The 25,724-nt window shown below is 38.5% G+C and overlaps 1 protein-coding gene across 3 annotated transcripts in view; it reads left to right on the forward strand.

Moving 5' to 3' along the window:
* Window positions 1-24,887, forward strand: part of CALCR (calcitonin receptor) — a 119,755-nt gene extending 94,868 nt beyond the window's left edge. For all 3 annotated transcript variants that reach the window (XM_081079671.1, XM_081079669.1, XM_081079670.1), the window contains exons 9-14: window positions 2,038-2,191; window positions 7,327-7,387; window positions 7,467-7,533; window positions 9,806-10,024; window positions 12,328-12,369; window positions 22,826-24,887. In XM_081079671.1, coding sequence (XP_080935797.1) covers window positions 2,038-2,191; window positions 7,327-7,387; window positions 7,467-7,533; window positions 9,806-10,024; window positions 12,328-12,369; window positions 22,826-23,080 — 798 coding nt within the window. In that variant the 3' untranslated portion in view covers window positions 23,081-24,887. The remainder of the gene's footprint in view (window positions 1-2,037; window positions 2,192-7,326; window positions 7,388-7,466; window positions 7,534-9,805; window positions 10,025-12,327; window positions 12,370-22,825) is intronic.
* The last annotated feature ends 837 nt before the right edge of the window (window positions 24,888-25,724 follow it).

Consider the following 25,724-nt stretch of genomic DNA (forward strand, 5'->3'; position numbering starts at 1 on the left):
CATCAATCCAATTTCCAGTTTCTCTCATCTGGTCAATCTGTGTGGTACCTCTACACAGGAAATCAGTGCCTTAAAAAATGGTATCATGTGACATGGTTTACATAGTGAGTCTTCATCTCAACACTGTAGGCTGTTTTGAAAAGGTTATCATGAATTTAGTGAAAAACTTTTTATAGATTTGTTTTCATTCTCAAAAAGCTTCCAGTTGGGATACAAGGAGTCTTGTACACCCCATTAGGATATGTTGATTCATTGTTAGAAAGCTTTGGAGCAACAGTCAATTTGATATTTGCTGTGCTTCGCTGGATTGCTCCTAATGCTATAGAGGTGTTCTTGCTAAACTACAGGATCTCAAATCCTAGTTCTTCTACTTCCTTACAGATTATTCTGTATTCTTGAGCAAGTTATTTAACCTCATTGTACCTCATTTTCCTAATGTGTAAAGAGGAGATAAGAATAGCACCTTCCTCATAGAGTTGTGTTAAATAGGTGTATGTGTTAAATAAACTGATACATCTAAAATCCACAAAACAGGGTCTGGCACATAACAAGTCTCAAATGTTAGCTATTATTCTTTATAATATAGTTGTTACCATTGTCATTAGGCGTTAAGCACGTGTCATTTTCTAACTGCGGAACCCAGTTCCATTTTTGTGTTATACAGCATAGGAAATGTGGAAACTCAGAACTTGTGTAAAATACTGCTTCAATCCAAAAGGGACTACGTGTAAAAGCAGAATGCAGAGAATACTCAGAGGTTTGTAAATCACAAATAATCAAAAGGACTGTGGTCTGAGACAATAAAACTAAATCAGTCATGGCTTGAGATGCCCCAGTAAAGAGGGATATAATGTGCTTATTATACCATATAAAGACCTTGGGCACTGCAAGCTGTTAATTTTTATACCCCTGCCACATTTCTAACAGACTTTCTTTTCCATAATGTGTGTATCCTGCTTTTCTGTTTACTGCAGTTTTGTTTGCTGAACACTTCCAGAGTGCTTCCTTTACCAATTTCTCGATCATCTTCCAACGTACTTATCTCAGATGGGACCTTTTCCCCGCTAAACGCACTGAACCATGACTACAGTTCCACAGATTCAAGCTCATTTTCTCTGAGGCCTTATCAGAAATCAGCTCAGGATTGCACGACAGACTCACATTTAATTGAAAACATTGTATCTTTAAATTCTTCAGGAAAAGGACTTCAGAACTTCCCTACAAAATTATTTAATGCTGACTTTCTAGCTGGGTGACGTTTCTCCTTCATTCAGCTAGCTTTAAACAATGTACAAGTTGATAGTTTTCAAGTTGATATGAGGGGAGCCTTTTTGTCCCTTAGTTTATCAACTGCACTGGCATCTTGACATAAAGTTCTATAATTCCTCCTCACGAGGTTTTAGTATACATGTGAATCAAAGTCAGGACATTTCTTATTGCGTTGTGAATCGACTGGAACAGAAAACTTGTGCTCTTTGATGCTTAGGATTATCAGCAATAGAAGGCCAGCAAGTAACCAAAACAGGAGTCATCAGCTGGTTCAGCATAGCTCCTGGCTCACATGTGAGAAATTTATCATTTGGTTATCTCCTCTTCACTGCTAAGGAGATATCACCAACTTCAGGAGCAGCATTAACAATTTCTGGGTTATTTGCCTCCTTGGCTGTAGGAAAGAGGCTGTAAAAGTCATGTAACAAATCCTTGGATGCTCTCAAAAATTATGGGTCTCAGACACATTGCAGGAAGATGAACCTCTCTAGTCTATGTAAGTCACCAGAATGAAACAGGAAAAGAACATTTGGGGGACTAGGCTTCCATTCTTCTCGACGGCTGCTTATACGCTCATATGTAGTACCAATGATCTATGCACTATCGCTCTGATTTGTGGATACAGAGGGTGGCACGTGTTGACAGATGCTTGTGGAAACTGATTGCAGGCTGAATGCACATACTTTGTCTCATGTTCACGTGTACTCTCTGTTCACTGTCAACCCTTGCCCGTGTCTCCAACTGAGTACCTCCATTTCTTTCTGACAGCTGAGCTGCAAGGTTTTGCATTTTTTCCACCAGTACATGATGGCTTGCAATTATTTCTGGATGCTCTGTGAAGGGATCTACCTTCACACAATGGTCGTGGTGACCATGTTCACGGAGGAGCAGCACCTGCGCTGGTATTATCTTCTTGGCTGGGGTATGTATTTCCTCCAGCTGAGTTTTGAACCACCTTCACCTCTATCTTTATATTTACAATCTTCCTTTGGTCTTGGTCACAGAGAACAGTCAGGGGTCCAGGTCCTTTGAGGAATGATGAGACCGAGGTGTGGGCAGGAGTTCAGTCTCCAAGAGAGCATCATCGAAGCCCTTTAACAAGTTCATATACACTGTGATAAGCATAGGAGTCAGTGCAGAATGAAGGGGTATGATTATGGGTGTCTTTAGATGACCCAGCTAATAGACAGACAAAAAAACATGATTGAGAGAAGGTCTGATGAGGCCCCCTTTAGTTTTATTTATCATGAGTTTGTAGAGCAAAGAAGAATTTCACCTTCTGAGTCCTGTATGTCCTCCAACCTGGCCCCACTTTCCTTCCTCAAGAACATGCATTCCTATCAATACTTCAGCAGGACTCCTCCATTAAAAAGTCAGGACGTAGAGTCCAGCTGAGCAATAGACAGAACCACGTGGGCCTCCAAGTAGTGCTTATACAAGATCATAGCACACGGCAATGGCTTTTAAAAGCCTGTGGTGGGATTGCTTAAACTGTGGCTGCTTCTGTATGGATTGACCACAGCAGGGTGCTGAGGTCTGTGAGGAGGCTCTAGAATTGCTCCCTTCCCTCCAGAACTGCTAACAGTCTAGCTCACGCTGGTGGAAGGGAAACAGATAGAGTTAGTGAAAGGGGGAGGCTCTAGGACAAAAATGCATGGTGCCTTATCAAAACAAAACAAAACAAATAAACAAACAAACAAAAACCGTCCCGTGAAACTCCCACATCAGAGGAGGATTCTTACTATAGAGCCAAGGCGACCCTTGCTCTCCACTGACAGGGTGACTGTGACTCTCAGAGCAGAGGCTATGGATTGCCTTCAACTAAGCCTGTACTTTAATGCAGCATTTTGGGGAACCCCTAAACATATCGATAAAAGGGAAAGATTTACTGAAGAGGAAGGATAATCCAAAGGCTTTCTAAGAACATCAACCTTTGTATTTAAACCCTTACCCAACAGGCATTATTACCAACTGTGTAGATATGTGTCTATATAAGCGGCCCCAAATCTTTTCCACAATCTACACCAGGGCTGGCTTTATGCAATATTTGTTTCCATAACACCCAGTCCCTAACAGAAATACATGGCTTTTAACCAAACATATGACCAAAATCCCATGGGATAATCCTATAATGGTGGGTCAAGGTGGCAGATATGGGGGGGGGGGTGTCTTGACATTAAACTGATGATACTACAACAGAGATTAAGATGTTCTAATTTCAGCAAAAAGAGAGAAATTATCATAATCTAGAGTATTTTACAGAAGTCAAGGGCTGAAACCAGGACCAGACAACCAGGAATGCCCTACCTCTCTCTTTTGTCTCTGCTTTGCTCTGAGCGTCTGTGTTAACCCTTCTCTGTCTCCACAGACCATAGATCACAGGTCTCTGCTCCCCCAATTCTAGCGGTAAATACAACCTACCCCAAAGTTCCCTGAGTTCACATTTTTCTGTTGCAGCTACCCGGAAAGACTAAAAGCTTGTCTGTAAGTGCCAATTCTAAATAGCCGGGCAAGAGGATCTGAGTGGTCCAACTGAAGTCAGGGGGCCACCTATGGTTCAATGACCTGTGGCCAAGGCCATTAAGGAATATAGTGTCACATAGTGCAAACATATCTGGGGTGAGTGACCCATCCAGAAAAAAAATGGGAGAGGGGTCTTTGTGAATTGGATAGCCATCTAGAATACACCCCAAAACACCTCATCTTGTGGGCCACTCCCCATTGAGGGACAGCAGTGGCAGCCCCAGTATCCTGTTTCCTTAACCATCCAGTGAAGTTAGAAATCAGGCTTTTGACTCTTCTCCTGGTCCCACTACAGTTGCTAGTTCACCTGCTCATCCCTGTCCTCAAGACAGGTCAGAATACAAAGGCCAAAGTGGTCTTTTACTGTTTTTTCCTTTTAGCTCCAGCCTTCTACAGGAGGTTTATCCTTCCTTGCTTGCCTTTCTCAGCCTCATACACACCCTCTCCTTAATTTCTAATCTTCCAAAGCTGGTCATGCCAGGAATCAACTAGATACAATTTAATCCCCCCAATAGCAATTTTAATCACCACAATAGTAATGACTGGTGCTGGTCAGATGTCTTCCTGTTGAAGATCTGAAAATGCCATCCCACCTCAGGCCTGCCACACACCTGCGCACACACCCAGAGACAACCATTTCCATCTGATCTATTTAACTTATTTCCTTTGAAATAAAATTTATGGCATACTTCTTGTACCAGTTTTGACTATTGAAGAAACATCTATCTGCCACACTCAGAAAATTTTCATGCAAGAAAAAAGGTATAAATTTATTCTTGCCTGTGACATCCAGCAGAGATAAGAGTACCCGGAAGGAACAATTTACACTGCTCTTTCCGTACTGTTGCATTGTGAATTAGTTATAAAACTTTTGGCATCCTCGTAGATTGCTCAGTGATGACATCTGCTTAACACCCATAAACAATTCAAAGGTAAAAAGGAACAAGTTGTTCAGCTGTATCAAAAAGATGGTAATGAAAAAAAGCAAAATATCTATGGGATACTTTAACCTTTCTTAATCAAAAAATGCTTACAACTTTACCAGAATAATTCAAGGAAACTCCTAAAGAACATTGCACTTAGTAATGTAAGCACAGAATCATCCATTTCAAAGGATGAGAAAGATTTGCACTCCCATAAATAGATGTTTGGAAAATAGTCAACCAGTATAGTTCTAAAATGTAATTATTTTTCAGCATGCCAGAGATCTATTTTTCTTCATTCCTACACACACACACACACACACACACACACACACACACTTCACCAAACTCTGTCACATTCAAAAATCACAGTACCAAATCTCACTCATGAGAACAAAATTGAAAGACAGCATGATGACGTGTTTTAAAGCAATAACCCTCTCTTCAAACTTTAGGTAAGCATCATCTTTGCATGTACAAGTAAAATTACAATCAAAATAGCTTCTCAAGAAAAATAGTTTCACAGAAACTTTAGTGGACCAGACAAGAAGAAATTTCTACTGAATATTTTTACTATCCTTTTGAAATTATTTTCACACCAAAAGAGCATTATAGGTCCTAAATTTTGCAATGCCAAGAAATAAGGTATAATGTATATTTTATAAAGAGTCTGAAAGTGGTGCAGCAGAAAATTTGGTCCAAGAAGTTTATGTCCTGAGATCAAACGTTTGCAGGTGATACACATTCCATCCATTCATTTCAGCTGTAAATAATATTACCCACTCCAGGATCTGTAAGGGATCTCAAAGAATTATAAGAGGCATATAAACATTGACCTCTGGGTGAAAAGTAGTGGTGGTGAACTTCTCCCCATCAAAAAATGAAAGACTGTTTCCTTCAGTAGTTACTCCCTTACAAGTCTGCACGGGATCACTTACCTCTCTGTTTCTCTCAGATCAAAGCAACTTAAAAATACTGAAGTTTAGTTCTCAAAAAAAAAAAAATCATTTATTTCACAACCCTCTTCAGATTGATTCTTTGCCTTGCTGGTTCTCCTCTTGTTGTGAATCAAAGAAGGAAAATCCCCCCATGGATTTTTGCAATAAGCAAATAGAATTTATCTAGTCCCCTTAAAAATAAAATCCTAGGAATAGGAATTACCTTTCACCCTCATTATCGTTAGTAGGAGGGAAGGGTTGTTATGGCTCTTGGGGCCTGGAGGGAGGGGAGGTAGAGGACAGAAAAATCAAAGTGCATAAAAAGAGACACCATGTCTAGAGGAAGGCCCTAGGAGTTAGAGATAGGGGGTCTATATTCCTCTTTATATTAAGAAACACATTTTCTTTTCTACAAAATGATGAAACGGAAGTGAGATCTCCATATGCCTCTCTTGTTGTATAATTAAAAATATGTATTTCAGAATAAATTGAGAGAATGAATTTCTCTTTCTAAACCCATGTAGGGAAATGGTATGTTAGAACTGCTGTGAATACAATACAATTGTGTTTTGTGTAAATAGTCAAACTCAAATTCTTTCATGTCAAACATTTAATCGATGGTGCTATTGAGTTTTACGCTTCATGGGTTGAGACGCTGAGTTTGTTCTTGGATGAAAACTCAACCTTCTTGGGCATTGTTTTTTTTGCATATAATTCACAGAAATTCAAAGTGTGTAGATCTAATTCACTTCTAAGACACATTTCTAATCTGATGATAATTTTAAAATTCATTATACAAATGTCTCAACCAAATTAAACAATATTCTATTGTGCATGAGTGCATTTGAGAAAAAAAGAGAATATTTTTCTTACAAAATTATAATTTTACTCTAGATTACCTTTATAGAATGAAAATTGATTTTAAAAAGAAGTAACCTGACAGGATGCATTGCCAGTAACTATCTCCATCATTCTCTTTATAGATTCAAAGTTGTTTTTCACTAGCTCTTCCAGTGTAGTCAGGGAAGTCGATACTGTCACTAAGCTGCCTTAATGAAGGTCCTGCAACTATAACTTACAGATGGTACAGAATGCACTAGTTACTCTGAAGTGTCCTTATTGAAAAAGAACAGGATCGATGCATGTGATAAAAGCAGACAGAAAAACAAAAAGCCCAGAAGAAATACTGTAAACATCCACCACAGGCTTTTGGAGCAATCAGCCTATCATTTCTATATGCTGTCTCTAGGTCATTTCCCTCCACCGTGACCCAGCCCCTCTCCATAAGAGAGCCCAGTTCACATGCAATGCAAAGTTTTCTGCTCTCAGTTAACCGTCATTCTCATCATCATCATCAAGGACATAACAATGGCACAATAGCCATAGTAAGAGTGGTAATGTAACCTATCATAGTGGATAATTTGTGAAAGGCTTTTAATTATTTGGGTGCTTTTAACCAAACTCTCTGAAAGCACATGATATTCTAATGAGAACATTTTTACCTGGTTTGACCAAAGATAATTCGACCAAAGAAACATCAGGGAAATATCTTGACAGAAATGTTCAATTTGCCACTATTTTTTTTTTTAAGTAAAATACCATTTTCCATGCAACTGTAGTTATAGTCCATGACCAAGAAACCAGGTGTGATTTTTCCTTTTTCACATTTGTAGGGTTCCCGTTGGTGCCAACCACTATCCATGCTGTTAGCAGGGCACTGTACTTCAATGACAAGTAAGTATGGTGGATTTTGGTTAACATATTTGTAAATAAAATGCATTTGTACTGATGTGTTCTTCCCCCTTTCTTTCAGCTGCTGGCTGAGTGTGGAAACCTATTTGCTTTACATCATCCACGGCCCTGTCATGGCAGCATTAGTGGTGAGAATTGCTGTTTAAATCCATTATTAACAGTGCTATATCTGGGGATTTCTGTGAAGATGGATCTATGCAATATATATATATATATATGTAACTTTCAAATAAAGCTAATTTAATGATAATAATCTATAATAAGAACAACTTGATTTGAGAGTCTTCAAGTGAAAAAATATTTTTATTTAATAAAATTGGAGGGGCACACCAGCTGGTTTCTATACACTCCACAATGACATATTTTTAAAAACAATTCTATAACTAAATTCTCCTAGTTAAAGGTAAAGACCAAGCAGCTGAAGAAAAACAAAAGTGTTGCTGATAAGAAAGTGAGACACCACAAAGTCCCCCTGCAGTTTTTTCCCTGGGCCAAACAAAACCGTCTTCCACTTCATCTTTGAGCAATCTACTACCAATGATCACACACTTAAAGTATTTCAGGCACGGCACACACACATTGTCATGCTGTTTTTAATGGCAGCCTTTCAAAATAGATATATCATCAGGATGTTTTACTCATTAGGAAAACGAAACCCAAAGACTCAACTAAACTTATCCAAAATCACATGACTAATAAGAAGTTGGGTTGGGGGAGAATATGACTGTCTGAATCTATATCCAAGCTCTTTCTTTATACCCATGGTTTACTATGTGTTGGCCAGCATCAGAACCATCAAATTTAATATTTAGACATTTTCCCCATTAACCACAAAGACAGGGATTTGTTCAAATAAGAATGAGAAAAATAAAAACAGTCTGAGTCATAGACGCACGTTCTGTTCCTATACTGAAGAAATATCAACTTATAACTGATCAAATTGTGTTCTCATTCAGAGTCTTCTAACTTTCCTGGCCTTTCTAATGCAAATTCCATTTCCTTTTCCCATTTTTACAGTAGTGAAGTACCTACTATCCCAATTTTCTTCACAAGAACCCACTGACATGGGTCTTGAATATTTACAACACCCGATAAGAATTCCATTCCAAGAGACTAAAGGTCTCTTTCCTTTCCTGAAATTTTTGGGCAATACAATTATTTCTATTTCAGGTATGGAAATCATTCTAATTATTTTTAAATCAGTTATCAACTAAAGTTTAAAAACACTTTAGTTCAAAACTAATCTTCACAGCCAAAATTAATTGTACCCCACCAGAATGGCTAATATTAAAAATGGTGACCAGACTAAGTGTTGGCAAGGTGAAAACTGGAATTCTCATATGTGCTTGAAAGAACATAAAATGGAAAACAGTTTGGCAGATTTTATAAAGTTAAACGCACATTTACCATACGAACAGGTAATTCCATTCCTGGGTACTTAGTAAAGGAAATGAAAACATACGTCCACACAAAGACTAGCATACAAATAGTCACAGCATGTTTTTTCACTATAGTCAGATTGTGGAAGCAATTCCATTCTCATCTACAGGAGAATGAATAAACAAATAATGTGTATTATTCACATAACAGAGTACTACTCAGCAATAAAAACAAATTAAATGCTAATATACACATGGATGAATGTCACAGATAGTATATTAAACCAAAGAAGTTGGACACAAAAGACTACATACTATATAATACTTCATTTCTATGGTAATAGAAATCAGCGGGTGCTAGAGGTGAGCATGAGGTGGTTGTTGACTGCAAAGGGGCAGGAAGGAATTTTCCAGGGTGATGCAAATGCTCTTTCCTTGTTCGGAGTGGTTGTTACACAGGTGCATACATTTTTCTAAACTTCTCAAGTGTAAACTGAAAATCTTCTTTTTATTGAATGTACATTTTACCTCAATGAATTTATTTTATTTAATGTTATAAAAAAAAAAAAGAAGGCTGGGTTAGCTGTCTCCACTCCATAAACTTTACAGATAAATTTTCAGTCCTCATTTTACTTTTAATTAAATAGTCCTGGCTATGGGGATCATCTTCATAACAAAAAGACAAGAAAGCAAGATCCAAATCTTTTCCCCTCTGTAAAAATAAAACTCAAAATAAAGAATAAACTCCCTCATTACAGTCGTATCAAATATATTTACGTGTACAGGAAAATATTTTCTCATTTGGGGAAAATAAAAGGAAATGTCATTCAGGTCTGAAAGGATCTTGGTTATACTGATGCTCGGTGTCTCAGAGATGCTGACCAATTCATACAACATCTCACGCAATCTCTCACGCCCTATGTACCGTAGGTAACATCTGCTTCCCACACTAACTAAATAAGAATTGAGGAAAGTGGATATCCTTACGTGGTGATTTTCTCATTCATAACGTATCTTGCAGGTCAACTTCTTCTTTCTGCTGAACATTGTCCGTGTGCTCGTGAAGAAAATGAGGGAAACCCAGGAGGCTGAGCCGCACATGTACCTGAAGGCCGTGAGGGCCACTCTGATCCTGGTGCCCCTGCTGGGGATCCAGTTCGTCGTCTTTCCCTGGAGACCTTCCAACAAGATTCTTGGGAAAATCTATGACTACCTGATGCACTCTCTGATTCATTTCCAGGTAGGGAAGCCAATGGTGCATTTATTCCATGACTTGCTCAGCTAGTTGATGAAAGATGATCTACTCTGTTTCCCTGAAAATAACACCTAGCTGGACCATCAGCTCTAATGCATCTTTTGGAGCAAAAATTAATGTAAGACCCAGTCTTATTTTATTATAAGACTCAGTCTTATATAATATATAAAGCCTGGTATTATAGTATAGTATAGTATAGTATACTGGGTCTTATATAATATAAAAATTAATGTAAGACCCAGTATTATATTATATTATACTATATTATATTATTTTATATTATATTATACCAGGTCTTATATTAATTTTTGCTCCAAAAGATTCATTAGAGTTGACTGTCTGGCTAGGTCTTATTTTCGGGGAAACACAGTAGTTTTGGGGGCTTTTATGTGATTAGAAGGACCCTTTCGACCATATGTAATCTGAAAGGGCTTCTCATTCCCTACTTTCCCATTTTTTGAATCTTAAAATTAAGGAAGGAAACAGGGGCGGGTATGGACTTGGAGAAACATCTTTATGAAGGCAAATATTCAGCCAGGGATTGACCCATCGCACAGTGCTGAGGACAGAGCTTCTCCTCGCACAGTCCTTTTGACCTTTCCTTCCTCTCCCCAGTCTTTTGAGAGCCACAGCTGTTTTTGCTTTATTGAGGGGAGTTTTGAAGAAGAACATAAATGATGGCAACCAGTTTCCCAACCTGGATTACTATCAACATAGTTGCTGATGCCATAAAAACACAGGGTAGAGAAGCAGATGTTTGTATCAGTGTGAAATGCTTCCAGGGGACCCCCGCTGGAAGCAGCTATATCCCTCTTAAACCGGAATCCAGTTTCCATTGACTTTATTTCACTGCCTTGGTCCTGAATGGAGAAATCAGGACCTTAGAATATCCATCAGTTTAGCCATTCCTATAATGTTAGGCAGACCCCAGAGAAAGGGTATGGCTGACATTCTCACATGGTCTAATAAAAAATAACGGTAATTATAGCTGCCATTTATTAAGTGCTTACTGTGTGAGGTAAGTATTATTACGCCTATCTTACAGTTAAGGAAATGGAATTTTCTGTTTAGTGGCAAAGTCCGGAGATCTAACTCTAAAGCCCAGGCTCTTAAATCTCATAATTTACAGCCTCCAAGGCAACAGCTCCAAGCCAAAATGGGGAAGGAAAGCAGGTCTTATGAAGCACTTTGTTGCTTCTGCTTTCTCATTCCTCCCAGAGCCCTCTGACGGCCCCACCCAGGCATATTCTCCCTGGTCGGTAATTTTCAGACCCTCCTTTCATAAATAGACATTGACTGCATGGTGTGTAATGAATTTGCACAGAGCCCTCCATGCCATCTACCCTGTCACTCTCCACTTGTCAGTAGGATGTCAGGAATCCATCTGTGACAGTTCAGTGACTATAAAGAGAGGTGTATGCAGGTCTTTCCTCATGTGGGAGAGAATGAAGTGACCTCTCAGGGGCTGTCTTGTGTCGGGGCCTGTTGCCATTTGCTCTGCCCAGATCTGAAGCCCTGTTGAAGGCATCGTGCTAGACGGGGCATGGGAGGTCCCAAGACAGAGCAGAAACTGCCACAGGCCCTTAGGCCAGAGTTTTACTGTCTCGATTATACATTTCAAAATAATTTTATTTTCTACTGCTAAGGCTTACTGTGAAGAAGGAGGACAAAATTAATTAGGCTAAAATTAAGTTTAAAGATTGTTTTAATAATTTAATAATTGCTTTGCCCATTCTTATAGAAAATTAAATCTTAAGCCCAAAGGAACTCCTGAGTAGTGACGAGGACCTCAGGGGTCACTTATCCCACGTCCTTGAGAGATGAACTTGACTGTGGGTACAGTACTGCACTAGTTCACCAGAGGACACAGGGCACAGTCAGGCCCACAGTCACACACTGCGACACTTGTGCTTGCACAAGATTTCTCTACTAAACTCTACAAGATCTGTTTTTAAAAATTTTAAATATAAACAATTCTTTTCACATCCACTATAATCATCATATGCTGCTATAAATCTCCCTGTTAAAGGCAGCAATATATTAGCCAGATTGTCTAGAACTGTTCTTTTGGCCAAACGATAGAATCTTGACAAGAAAAATACATTTCTAATGGGATATTCTTATAGTGAAGCACTGACTATGAGTGGTGGTAACTGTTTTGCATCGAGCCTGGACTTGCTATTGCAGTCGTGAAATGTTCCTTTCCAGGGTGTCTATTTATAGTGATTGCTAATCAACATAAATGCACACAAAAATAACTTCGACTCTCTTCTTCCCCCTCTTTTTAGGGCTTCTTCGTTGCGGTGATCTATTGCTTCTACAACAACGAGGTAAGCGTGCACTTCATATAATACCACCGCTCGTTTATATAAAGCCAGCACGTTACAGTTTCCAAAGGGCCTCTTTTCATTTCATTCCAAAGGTCCTCACTTCTGCAGTTTTGCTCACAGAGTTTCATGACCAGCAGATTGTTTTCTCCACCACTGCAAGCTGAATCTTTTCTATAATTTGTATGATACAACTGCAGATACTACCCAGACATGCAGCTAAGTTCTGATTCCCTTAGATTGCACCCTGAGCAGCAATAGTGAAAGCTATTCTGGATTCCCATAAAAACAGAAGTCATGCCCCCATTCCCTTTAAAACACCAAACTCTTCATGAGAGCAGAGCCAATATCCAGCTGATTTGTACTGGTTCACTGCCTTCTTTTCCAGTTTGGTGCCAGTGTTATACCACTTAGTCAACATTTTGAAAATCTCCCTGAAGTCAAGCCTCAAAATGAATTCTAAAATAAGTAATTTATCCTGAATATTTAGATAAGTAAAATCTAGATATCCTCATGGCCAGTGTTTTCGGGTTTTAGCCACGGTTCCCTTTCTTCCAATGAAATCTTGCCTGGGAGCCCAGTTCGTAAAACATAAAAAAGTGGAGCTGCTTAAATTTGTACCAAAGAACTCCCAGGGGTTCAGGAAACATGATTTAAAACCTCCCTCATTTTTCAGGTGAGAAATCTCAACTCCAGAAAGATCACAAGACTTGCCCAGTGTCACAATGATAGTTGTATAACCAGGACTAACATCCAAATTTCCTGATTCTTAACTGAATGAACTAAATCTTCCACTGCACTGCCTTATGTCTATGATTCCTCCCTGAAACTTTGTTAGTACATTTTCTGTAGTTCTATGCTACATAACTTTTCATGTAAAAGCATTTCTCATAATATTAAATTAATTCCCATTAAGAATAATTTTATACCAAGGCAAATCACATTTTGTTAAGAGATCAACATATTATTTTCCTGTTAGTAATTAAAAAGATTTTCTAGTATTATCAAATATTATCAATTGATATTTAATTGATTCTCTATTCTTTATTTCTTCAGTTGAACAATATTTAATGAGCACCTATAATATTTTGCTGCTCTGTGATATTACTCATCTCCAACCCCAATACCACAAGATTTTTGTTGCTCCTATTCTCCCTTTTATTTGGTATATTCCTTCCTTCAGCCATTCATCCACCAATTCATTCCTTCATTCAACAAAAATATTTTGTTCATTTACTATTGCTAGGGGCTTGACTAAAGGCCCAGGATAAAAATGAAAAGACATCCTTCTGCTGACAGCTGTTAAAGTGTGTCTTCCTTTTTTTCCTTTTTTTTTTAGAAGAGTAAAAATTAATAAGTAACAAGGGCTTAGGTCACCCCATCTTTATATCAATTTCTGTGGGTATATATTCTTGCCTTTGAGTTATTTCAGGTGGCATACAAACCAAATGTTTTCATCTAGAATAATATTAATAAAGGACTAATATAAAAATCAGTTTCAGAAGGAGCATACCTTAAAAACATGAGAGGATTGCATGCATTTGTAAAAATACCTCAATATTTATCGTGTCTTAATTATGATGCTGTCTTTGAAGTGTCAGGTATAGAAAGCAAACCCAGAGGTACTCGTAACAACTGAATGTGTCTAGTTCATCTGAATGTCATCTCTGCTCTTTGAAGTAAAGGAACCATACTCATTTTAATTAAGATCCAGTGCTAAGGGAAGGTACAAGTGGGACACTGCTAGCAATGCAGAAGTTGCATACTGCGCCAAGTATAATATCACAGCCCCGTGGATTTAGGCATCTGGGCTTTCTGTGAACGTACTGTGTTACAACATTAAACACAGGCAGGCCACTCATACATGCTGGAAATTATTTCCCGCTGTATCTGAGATCGTGGTTGTAACTGGGCTTTGCCTGGTTGAATATTAAGTGTTAGACGAGGTCTAGGGAATAATATGTCACTGTGCAATGAAAATAGAGGTTTTAATTTTTGTTTATTACCTGTATGTTGTAAGTGATTCCTGTTATGAAAATGGATTAGATAGGCAATGGATCGTCTAGAAGCAGGGAAGAAACTTGGAGAATTACAATCACATAAATCAAGAGACAACCATGGGAGCATGCTTATGTATCAAACATTTCCTACAACAACTCTTCCAAGTATGCGGACATTGACCATCCAAACATGTCAATACATTACTGAGTATATCAGAGACCTCAAAAAATGATTATGACTATAAATATGGCTATAAATATTTTTTTCCAAGCAGTAGATTAAAACTTGAGAGAGTACTAAGAACACAGTGGATTTTCGCCCTTTTTCATGCTTCTTGCCTATGCATTGTGGATAAAATAGTTTTTGGATCAAAGTAGCACGGTCAGAATGATCTCAACTTAATGGTCACAAATTAGAGTGTGTGAAAACTAAAATTTTGTTTATTTGCTGTCATCTTGCTTTGAAGAGCCCATTGCACTAGCCTCTAATACAGGCAAACATCATTTTGTTATGCTTTTGCTTTAGTGCATATCACAGATGTTGTGTGTTTTACAAATTAGAGGCAAGGCCCTCCACCTGCAAAAAAACATTAGGACTGGCTTTATGTGAAGCTCACTTTATTGCGGTGGTCTGGAACAGAACCCACAATATCACCAAGGTATGCCTTAGTTTATAACAGAAAATATTTAGTTAGGGAGATCTAAGAAGGCAAAGTAGATTAACACTGTGCCTGCGTCCTTCCATGAACACATTAAAATTACAACTAAATTATAGAATAGTCCACCTGGAGAACCATCTGAAGTTTAGCCAAACAGAAGTGCTACACCAAAAATATAAAGAACAAGCCACATCGAGACTGGTAGTTGAGGCAGAGACGCGGACCAGCCCCAAACCTCCATGTGGTGGCTGAGAATCAGGAGGGATATTGCAGCCACAGAGATTCCCCTAGAAGAGCAATGGACTCCAGCCCCACACCAGGCTCCCCAGCCGAAAGTATTGGTGTTGGAAAGAGGAGCCCCCACAATATTTGGCTGTGAAACACAGTGGGGATTCCAGGTGGAATGGAAAACTGAGGGAAACCCAGACATCCTCTCAAATGCCCCACGCAGAGACTCACTCACTCACAAGCACTTACCTGGCTCCGGTGGACGGAGGATGACTCAGGGGAGTGTCAGAGACAGACTGAGGCAGGTGGCTTCCCGAAGAGAGCTGGAGGACAGTCGTCAATTTCCCTGTGAGGGGCCCTGGTCCCATGCAGCTGGCAAGCAGGCATCATCTTTCCTGCGTTGAGCCCTCCCCCACAGGCCAAATCTGTATCTGATTGGTCTGGTGAGTTCCACTGCTCCACCCTGCTTACTCACTGGGACCCCACCCTACCCAACTCCCCCAAAGCTGAAGGCACTTTCTCAGCATAAAGCCAGCCTTGCATGAATTGGACTCTGTCTTGAAGAACTATCAGAGTCCAGGAGGCCCTAGGCGGGTGGTGACTGGCCTCAGCGTGCTCTGAGACTTATGCGGAGTCACTCCAGGCTCAGCACTGGCACCAAACCAGAATTTACATTAACCTGGTGACCACAACTCTGGCCACTCTTCCCTGAGACCCTGCCTCACCCAACTCTCCCTATGTCATCTCCTACATGTTCTCTATATTGTGGCTTTTAGGTAAATTCTATTTTTAAACCAGTAAAGTTTTCACTAATTATGCAAAGGGAAGCTTTTCTATTTATAAATTCTTTCTTTCACTCAATAAAACCTGGCTTTCAAAACTAATATATTTCTAGAGACTCAGAAAAGTCAGCTTTGTGACTGAAAGCTAAGCAATGACTTATTTGTTCTAGACCAGTATTCTCAAAGTGTAAATCAGAATCTCCCGGAAAGTTTGTGAAAACACAGATTGCTGGGCTCCTAGCAGCAGATTCCTATTCAGTAGAACAAGGATGGAGCCTAAGAAGTTCTAGCAAGTTCCCAGGTGATGCTGATGCTGCTGATTTGGAGACCGCACTTTGAGAACCAGTACTTTAGACAGAATCTAATGTGCCCTTTAAGCTATGAATGCCCTTAATGAATGGGGGAGACGCAGGGCAATGTTATTTAAGAAACACAATAATTAAATATTTTCAAAAATATTAACTTTATTACAGATGATACTTATGTATTATTGTCTTTTAGAACAAGATGTCCTTCCCAAACATAGGAAAGTAAGTAGTGAACGGGAATTAGAAAGCCCTGGTCTTGTAATCATCAAGTGCCCAATCACCTCAAACTAAAGGCCATATAAATTCTGTAAGATAAACTATCCTACAAAATAAAGACCAGTAGAAATATTGCTGATATGTCCTCCAAAAGGTGGGAAAAAATATCAGTAACAACTCTGTGACTAGTATTCAGAAGTATCCCTTAGCATTTAATTAATAGACTATCCTGGGGATCCAGCTTCCAAAAGTCTTATCAAAACATTTAAAGCATGCAATTACTTTTTAACTTCCACTGAATTTAAAGTGTTTTTTTAAAAATCATGATTTTTAATCTTAAGCTCAGATTGCAGCAGTTCTGTTGAATTGTGGTGGCAGAAAGTGAAGGAGTGAAAAAGCAGGCCTTAAAATCATTTAATTCATGGAATCAAACCTCCTGGTATAAACCCTGCCTTCCATTCAAGTACATAAGTGCAGGTGCTTATGATGGACTTAACAGGAGAACAAAGGCCAAAACAAAAATATTCGATTCTGACCTGATTTTCATTTTTACAAATATATATAAACTGAGGCTCAAATATACCAACCTTACACAGTGGGTTTGTAATAGAACCAGGTTCAATAATTTTGTCTTCAAACCATCAGACCAAGGCTCTATTTCTTAAAGTTGGCAGTAAATAAATTCTTATCATCAGGGGGAACTCTAAAGTGACTTGTGTCAATTGCTTTTATAACAGGTGATGAATTTATATAGTAATTCAAAACTTTGTATGTTATGCTATCTATCCCGTTGGCAACTCCTAACATTTCTAATGCTTCTGAAGTAATGAGCATCTCTTTGGTTTTTGTTTTTGTTTTTGTTTTTGTTTTTGTTTTTTTTCCAAATGGGCTCAATATCCTTATTCCTGGTTCAAAGCAGCATTAGGCTCTACCTGTAGTATTGTAGGAGATAACTGCCTTTTTAAAAGTATAATTATTGAAGTGTCTTTCACACGCTATAAGGGCCTATTCTAATATGTGTGGTTTACAAATTGAAGCAGATTGCTATCTCCACAAAAATGGTTAGGTTATAAGTTTAGAATACAATTATAGGGAGTTATGAACATTTCTGTAGCAATAATTTTAAAAAAAATTAAAATAGACTTCAAACCCTTTGGCCTCATACTGGGCTGGGTACTTCATTAATATGTAGGGCACTGCAGTTGGGATTATTTTAAAAGGACAGGTGAAGAGAAGCAAAGTCATACCTTTTTTTTTTCCACTAAGCATTTTTACAAACTCACTTTAAACTTAGAACTGTCTCTGCTGGATACCACTAAATATCTTTGTAAGTTTCAGTTATAAGGACAATTCTTCAACATGGCATATGGTGGTTCTTAGATTATAAACCTGGCATTGAAGGAAGTACATTTAATAAACAGTACAACCCAAATAAAGCCACGCCATCTCTTGGCTGGTCTCAACAGGAAAGTACATTGTATAGAAATCCAAATCCAAAATCCAAAAGAGAATTGGAAAGCAATTTAAATATTTACCAGACTCTTGAAGATGTGTTAAAGGAGGAATTTCATGCATGGCAAAAAAAAGTAAAATTTACTCATGTTTTATCTGAAAATATAACACAGTGGAGATGTGTTTTCCCAGATATATTCATCTTTTGGTTTCATATCAATCCTTTCTGATATAATCAGCCTAGTCTCTCTTCAATTCTGTAGCTCTCCCTACTGCACAGATTGCAAAGCAAAAGCCCAGAAACTTGTCAGGGAAGCACAGGGTCTTCTCGGGGAGTGATGTGCAGGATGAAGGGAGCAGTGGAAGGAGAAAGTATGAACTACTTATACATCAATACCTTTAATAAATGCAATTGTACTGGAAAATACATTCCTAGGGATGAACTCCCCATTGAGTGTTTTCTTTCTTTTTCCCCAAAGATCCAACAACACTCTTTTCTCCGTGCAAACCACAATGAGAAGAAAACTCTTTTCATTTGCACTAGCATCAGATAATTCACAGGAAGTGGGAAGCCCAGGCTATAGAGCATTCTTTGTGGAGACCTACTTTAGAATGTATGAGAGACAATTGAGATCAGAAACTATGTGTGTGATTGAGAGTTTTTAATTTTCCTAGCACCACCACCCTCAAAAAAAAAGACAAAAGAGTTTCATTTTAATCTAGATTTGAGGTCAGTATCCTGTCATAATAACAGTACAGTAATAATAATAATAGCAGTGGCCTCCTTAAAGCTTGTGTGGTCCTTAAAGCTTAGAAGTCACTTTGATATATCCTGTAACAAGTTAATCCTTCAAACATCTAGTTAAGGTAGGAGAGTTATAGTAAAGAAAGGAGACTCAGAGAAGTTAACTATCCTGCTCAAGATGACATGGCTAATGTGGGCAGAGTCGGTTTCTTGACCATGAGTTCAGTACTTTTTTTTTTCATGGCATCACATGAAACCTGGTGAAATGATCTCATAGGCAGAAAAGGAATGGAAAGATGGTGTGATGTTCTCTCCTGCCCAGATGGTCGCAGTATTACAGTGTTTGATTCTGATAATTTCCAAAAGTAGCAACCCATTGGAGCTCAAGAGCAATTTCCAGAAACGCACATCTTGGCATGAGAGATCCAGTGACAGTGGTAGATGATCCAATGTCCAGTGCTTACGATTTGCCTCAGGGAAGAATTCAAAACCCATGATTCTAAGTCTTATATCAAAACTCAGGGTTTCATATTTGCATGAAAGAAAACTTTGGTTTCTCCTCAGGCTCGCTGTAGACGTGTTCAGCACCCTCACCCTAATACCACTGGACCCCAACACACTCATTATAATACAGTCATGGATGATCATTGTCTGCACTGAAAGAGTCATGAACTCATTCTAGAATGGATGTTGACAACCAGTCAACAAATATTTGTTGAATTACCTGTTCTGTGCCAAACAGCATGACAAGTTCTGGACAAAGAGGAACAGGACCTGGTTCCTGTTCTTAAGGATGTCAGCATGCAGGACGAGAGAGACATACTAAATCATTACAACAAAATGTAGTAAAAACGATAATGAATATGTGGACAAGTGCAACAAAAGCACAGGAAAGAGACTCCTAACTCTGTACGAGGGGTCAAGAAAAGTTTCCCGGGGATGACAGCAGAATTGAGTCCTGCAAAGGGAGTTTTAGCATTGGCGAAGGGGGAGTGAGGGGCATTCCAGTGAGAGGGGACAGAGAGAGTAGAGACCTGATGGGACGAAACAATAAACCTGGTAGGGATAAATAAGCAGTGTGTTACTTGGGCAGAATAAAGGTCAAGGCAATAAGTGGCTAAGAACCACCTTGGCAGAGAGAAGAGACACTTCAGGTGAAAGCAGTGAAATGATGGGAATTTTCCACTCCTCCCACCAACAGCATCTGTGTCTGGTGTTCCAGTGCTTTTACTGGACATTAAATCCCTCCTTCATGCACCTGACTGAGTGACTGAAATGGAAGCATTTTTGGTAAACAGCTAAAGGACGAAACCCTCAGACTAAGACTTCAGGTCATTTTTGATGTGGATTGAATTCCTTCTCCTGAAGAGAATAACCCTGACCAAGTTCAGCCCATGTGGAATATGTCACCCTTTGCTATCTTGAATGGCAATGGCTGAGTGCAAAAAGCCAAAGTGTGTGAAGGCGTACATCGTTTTGATTAGAAAGAATAGAAGGATTTAATCTTTCACACTTTGTCTTCTCCCTGTGTCTTGACCTCTAGACAAAAATGTCTCACGGTGTCAACAGTCAGTGCTCAGGGATTCAGCACTAGATGTAGAAAAACTGTCCTAATTGATTTTCTTCTTCACTGTTCCATTCTTCCTCACTTCTCTCTCTTCCATTCCTCAAACCCACCATTTTCTCTTCAGCATTATTATAGCTTATATCTGTACCTCATCTAGTAACATGCCCAGATAACCATAGGAGGCAAAACACTTACACAAATCAATTTTCAACCAGTAAATAGCCCTAATAAAGAACTCAGCCAGACAGGTGCCTGAAAAGTGCTAGATAATAATAAGGGAGATATTTGACTCTCTCAAATTCAGTCACAGTGACTGGAAAATCCTTGGGGGTCAGTAAGAGCAAAAGAAGGGGACTGTTTTCACTGTGCATGAGCACCACACTAGATGATTTAAATAACCTCACTAAATCTAACCAATAGCTCTCTGAATTACTGTTATGTTTCCCTTTTTACAAAGGAGAAAACTCTTAAGTTAAAGAAATAAACATGGAGCAAACAAACTGGGACTCAAACTCAAAGAGCGCAGTCTTTGGCACATAATCTCACACACTTGATGCCGTCATCTTGCCTGTGCCATGACCACAAAAGACAAATCCTATTTTCAATTCAGTGCTAAACTTGATGGTCAGCTCTCTATGGTGGATGCTGTGGCCAAGAAGCATGTGACCAAAGAGCCACGAGCCTCCCCTGCAATTGTGGCTCTGCCATGTTTCTGTTGTCTGACGACGGATATATTGCATCCCCTCAGCCATTGTCTATAAAGTGAAGAGAACAGTCATGCTGTTGTGTCATGAAAAAAGTTAATACTAATCAAGTGTTTGGACTACAGCACCTGGGAAGCCCACAACACATAGTAGCTAAACCTTTTCATGCAATTTGATGTTTCCCTGTGTGTCTTTTGTCAGCACAAAGTTCAGCTGCATGGCACACAGCTCACTCATGGCCCTTAATGTTTCTTTCTTTGTCTCTTCTAAAGAAAATTACATATAAAGTGCTTTGCACCCAAGCAATCATCACTTCCAAAACAAACAAACAAACAAAACAGAAGACAGACTTTGTTGTTGCCTCAGTAATTTAGAAAGACTAGTATTCCAAATGACTCAATGACCAAAGTATTCTGATTGCCATTTGTCATCTTGAGCTTTCCAGCTGGTCTATTGTATATAGATGAACCTCTCCAGCTACAGTTTCACACTCACTTGACTTGTTTTTCAATGAGTCATTAGACTGCTTTTCCTTTTCTGAGTTAAAATATTTAAAATTATATGACAAACACTAATAATTACCTGGAGAGTAATTAGTACTCTACCACATACAGAAAAAAATGTATTTGCCACAGAAACATTTAGTCTTCTTAATCATGCATGTAGCTTTGTAACAACAGGTTGTGTTATTGTGTATATCGCCTTTCAGATTCATACAAATGTAAAGTAGATAAAATGGCTCTCCACAATCAAGTCGTTACATGTTTTATCTCATGTCATATTATTTCCAGATTCTCCCGAATGTGCCTCATAATGTTTAGGTATTATATTCAGATTTGGCAGCAAAACCAAGGATGTATTAATAAATTAATGCAACTATTTTGTATATAAGCTTGTCTTGTATACTGAGCAATAGAATCTTTCAGAAATATAAAGCAGACATTGTAGCAATAATCTCTTGTTTTATCATTTTGTTCAGCTATAGAGAAAAGCAAGAAGTTTAGGAAACAATAGAAAGGATTAACTTAACTACTAAATTGAACCCAGGTCTGTAAAAAGCAGAGCCAGACAAGTAAATTTCAGGACTGTGGTGGTGTCTTCAGTTGTGGTTGTTGTACTTTTCATATTCAGAGCTTCCTGACTCTAGCCTCTTCTCCACTCTTGTGTTCAACATAAAGTTTATAATATTTATAAAGCAAGTTTGTTAAGTTTACGTATTAGAAAGAGATTGATAGAAAGAGATAGAAAGAGATTGAAGTTTTATTCTTAAAAGGTTGTCACTCCATTCACCAGAGTTTTCTCTGGCACACCCCATCTCAAGCCATGTTGATAAAAGAAAAGCAACAGTATGAGACCACTATCATACAATCCAGAATTGTGCTATGGTTTACATTTATATGTTCATGACCAATAATGTAGAGATTTAGATCAAAGTTTCTGCCTAATCACAGGTGGTAGCAGATAAAAAAAAACAGAAAACGTTCTAGCTCTTTCTCTCTGATATGACATATTGAGTGTGAAACCAAATCAAATTTCATTCATTGGCTGTAAGAGCTAAAGAAGAAACCTTTGCACACAATAGCAAGGAACTTTGCCAAAGGTAGTGCAGGCAGGTAACTCCATTCTCCAAATCTTCCAAGATGGTGTGTTCCATGGCCAAAGCGTCTCCCGCGCAGCCCCTTAGATCAGAGTTATAAATTCAACCAATCTCTTATAAGTTCCAAGAATTGTGTTCGTAAACTTGGCTCAGGTCATTTCTGACAATTATACGAAAGCAAGACTCTCTTTTCTCTTCTAGGTCCAAGCCACCGTGAAGCGCCACTGGGCCCAAATTAAATTCCAGTGGGAGCAGCGCCGGGAGAGCCGCAACCCCCGGCGCCCCAATTTTCATGCTGCAGCTGCAGCTGCAGCGGCCGCCGAGGCTGAGGCGGGCGATATCCCCATCTACATCTGCCATCAGGAGCCCAGGAACATCGAGCCCGCCATCATCCTGGGCGAGGAGAGTGCTGAGGTCATCCCTATGGAAATCATCGAGCAGGAGTCATGCGCTTAAATGTGAAGCAAATAGAGCTTTGTGATATCTGAGCCTTCATGTCCTGGGAAAATGACCAACCATGCGTTTCAAGTGATCCCCATCCTCCCAGGAGCTAAACATCATTTGTGAAGAATTATTAAGTGATTTTGTCCATAGTGAATCTGAAGAAAGTTCTTCTTGGTACTATTGCTATGGGAGACGGTCTAAGGAATGGAGTCTCCCACTGCCACACTTGTAAATTCCATCTTTCATTCAGAACTGAAATGCAGGTGTAATGCAAGCAAAGTATCCAAGAAAAACACAATCAAATTGACCTAGTTCAAATACAGGGTGCTCCTTGTTAATCTTGAGCCATTTATACCTTTGAAAAATTAAAATCACTGTCAATGTTTTTCTTTTTAACTCTACACTTTGAATTCAAATATTTCTGTATTTGGCTATCAATCTAAGTTTTAATCTTTTTTTATTTCAATCAATTGTGAGGCTACTCACATGTTTTACCATCCACACATATAAATCATGCAAATTGCAACATGACCTCTGCAAGACAAGTGGCTTTCTAATATAGAGATGACTAAGAATGTGGGGATGAAGCCCTGCATTTGGCAAAAAGATGTAATGCTTTGAATGAAAAAGAAATTTAGAGTCAATTTGATCGAAACATTAAATGGGCCTATTTGTTCATTGCATGCTCAGGCTGGTTTTGAATACCCCTGTCCACTGGGCAGCCCTAACTGCTGAAAGAAACCAGTTTTCATGTTAAATGTGCTTTGGTCACTGATATTTATAAATTGGGAGGTCACAGAATCCTTCGCTAAATTTTTCACAAAACTGCCGAAAACATAATTCCTAGTGGAAGAGAATACTCTTTACAGAGTTTTCTACTTTCCTAAGCTCCAGGATTTATAAAGCAAACCACTTCAAAATTTATAAAGCAGATTACCTCTTGCCCTTGGGTGCTATCTAGCAGTAAAAGATAAATTTACGACTGGTAATTAAAAGACTCCACATAAGTCCATTAACTGCCTTCCACCCAGCTTCAAAGCTGAACAAGATCTCCGTCTTTCCCAGGAAGATTCATTAGGGCTAATTAGAAATCAGTTTGTAGTTGACCTCTTGTTGGCTGCTATTAGCAAAACCAGAGGGGGTAAAAATGAAACCGCCAGAAGTTTAACCATATACCAAGTCATTTAAAATAAAAGTAGTTTCTCATTAAAATCTCCCTCAGTATAAAATCTTCAAAAATCCCTGAATCAATCAGTATTATTACTAGCACATAAAATTAATTTGTGGATTTTCCACAGCAATCGGTTACCGTTACTTAATTTATATGCTAAATGAGGAGATACATTGAAACCCTCCAAATCTCAAAACTCTCATCTATGTCATCTTATGCCACTGGCTTTCAGAAGTGATTCAGTTGAGGAAAGACAAAAAAAAAAATTGATTTGTTCTGCTTACATATTTAGTTCACCCCCCCCCAAATAAAATATATATATATATATTCTTTCAGAAAATATTTTGGATACTAAAGTAGTTTAAGTCTCCTTTACTGACTGTAAAGGAGGAGTTAAAGAGAAGGTATTTTTCCAATCACAGTGTTTATGTAGTGATGTTTCTATTTTTGTTTACAAACATGGAAAACAGTGTATTCCTGGCAGCTCTAGTACAAATGTGATAATATATTGCTGAAATATTCTAGATGTTATTGAGCTAATACAGTAGGGGCTGAAGAAAACAAAATAGCTTACTATAGAATTGGCAAAATTATGTGAAATGCTTATGCTATGTATATGTATAAATTAATACAGAGTATGTTATAAGCAAAAAGGTGTACATTTGCATATTTTTCGAAAGAAATATATTCTTCATCTTTCCATGCATTCATCTCGTCTCCTGTTCATTCCATGCTCTTTTTCATTTCAGTCATTGGATGCTAACATCCCATCTGGCTTGTACTGCAGGAGGGGGAGATAATCCAAAAAACATAGGTTAGAAAACCATGTGCAAAAACATTAAGGTTATTATCTTTCTTTGTCAGTTTAACCGTCTTCAGTCTTCGGCCTGACTGTAGTTCATGGCACAGTTCTCATACCCTTGATAATACAAAAACCACATATAACTATCGATATCTATTGTGTAAGTTTGGGGAGCACAGCAAAGAAAGCTAGGGCAAGAAAATATCACATCCTTTTCTCGTTCTTGTTTTTGTTTTTTAAATTTATTCTGGGACCAGACTTGAACTGTCCAACATCATGTCAGATCATTAGAATTGTTAAAATCATTGATTTTTAATACAGTTTGAGAGAGACTAATACAAAAACCACATATAACTATCGATATCTATTGTGTAAGTTTGGGGAGCACAGCAAAGAAAGCTAGGGCAAGAAAATATCACATCCTTTTCTCGTTCTTGTTTTTGTTTTTTAAATTTATTCTGGGACCAGACTTGAACTGTCCAACATCATGTCAGATCATTAGAATTGTTAAAATCATTGATTTTTAATACAGTTTGAGAGAGACTAAGGCTAAATAAAAGGCAACTAATTAAGTATCATTAGAATGCATAAAGGCCACTATTGGAAAGATTTTCATATCTGGAAAGCCTGAAGTGGAAAAAATAAGGATTAAATGAGAACTTTTCCAGAAAGGACACATAAGG

This window comes from Rhinolophus hipposideros, assembly GCF_964194185.1.
Source record: "Rhinolophus hipposideros genome assembly, chromosome: 18".
NCBI classification, from domain to species: Eukaryota; Metazoa; Chordata; class Mammalia; order Chiroptera; family Rhinolophidae; genus Rhinolophus; species Rhinolophus hipposideros.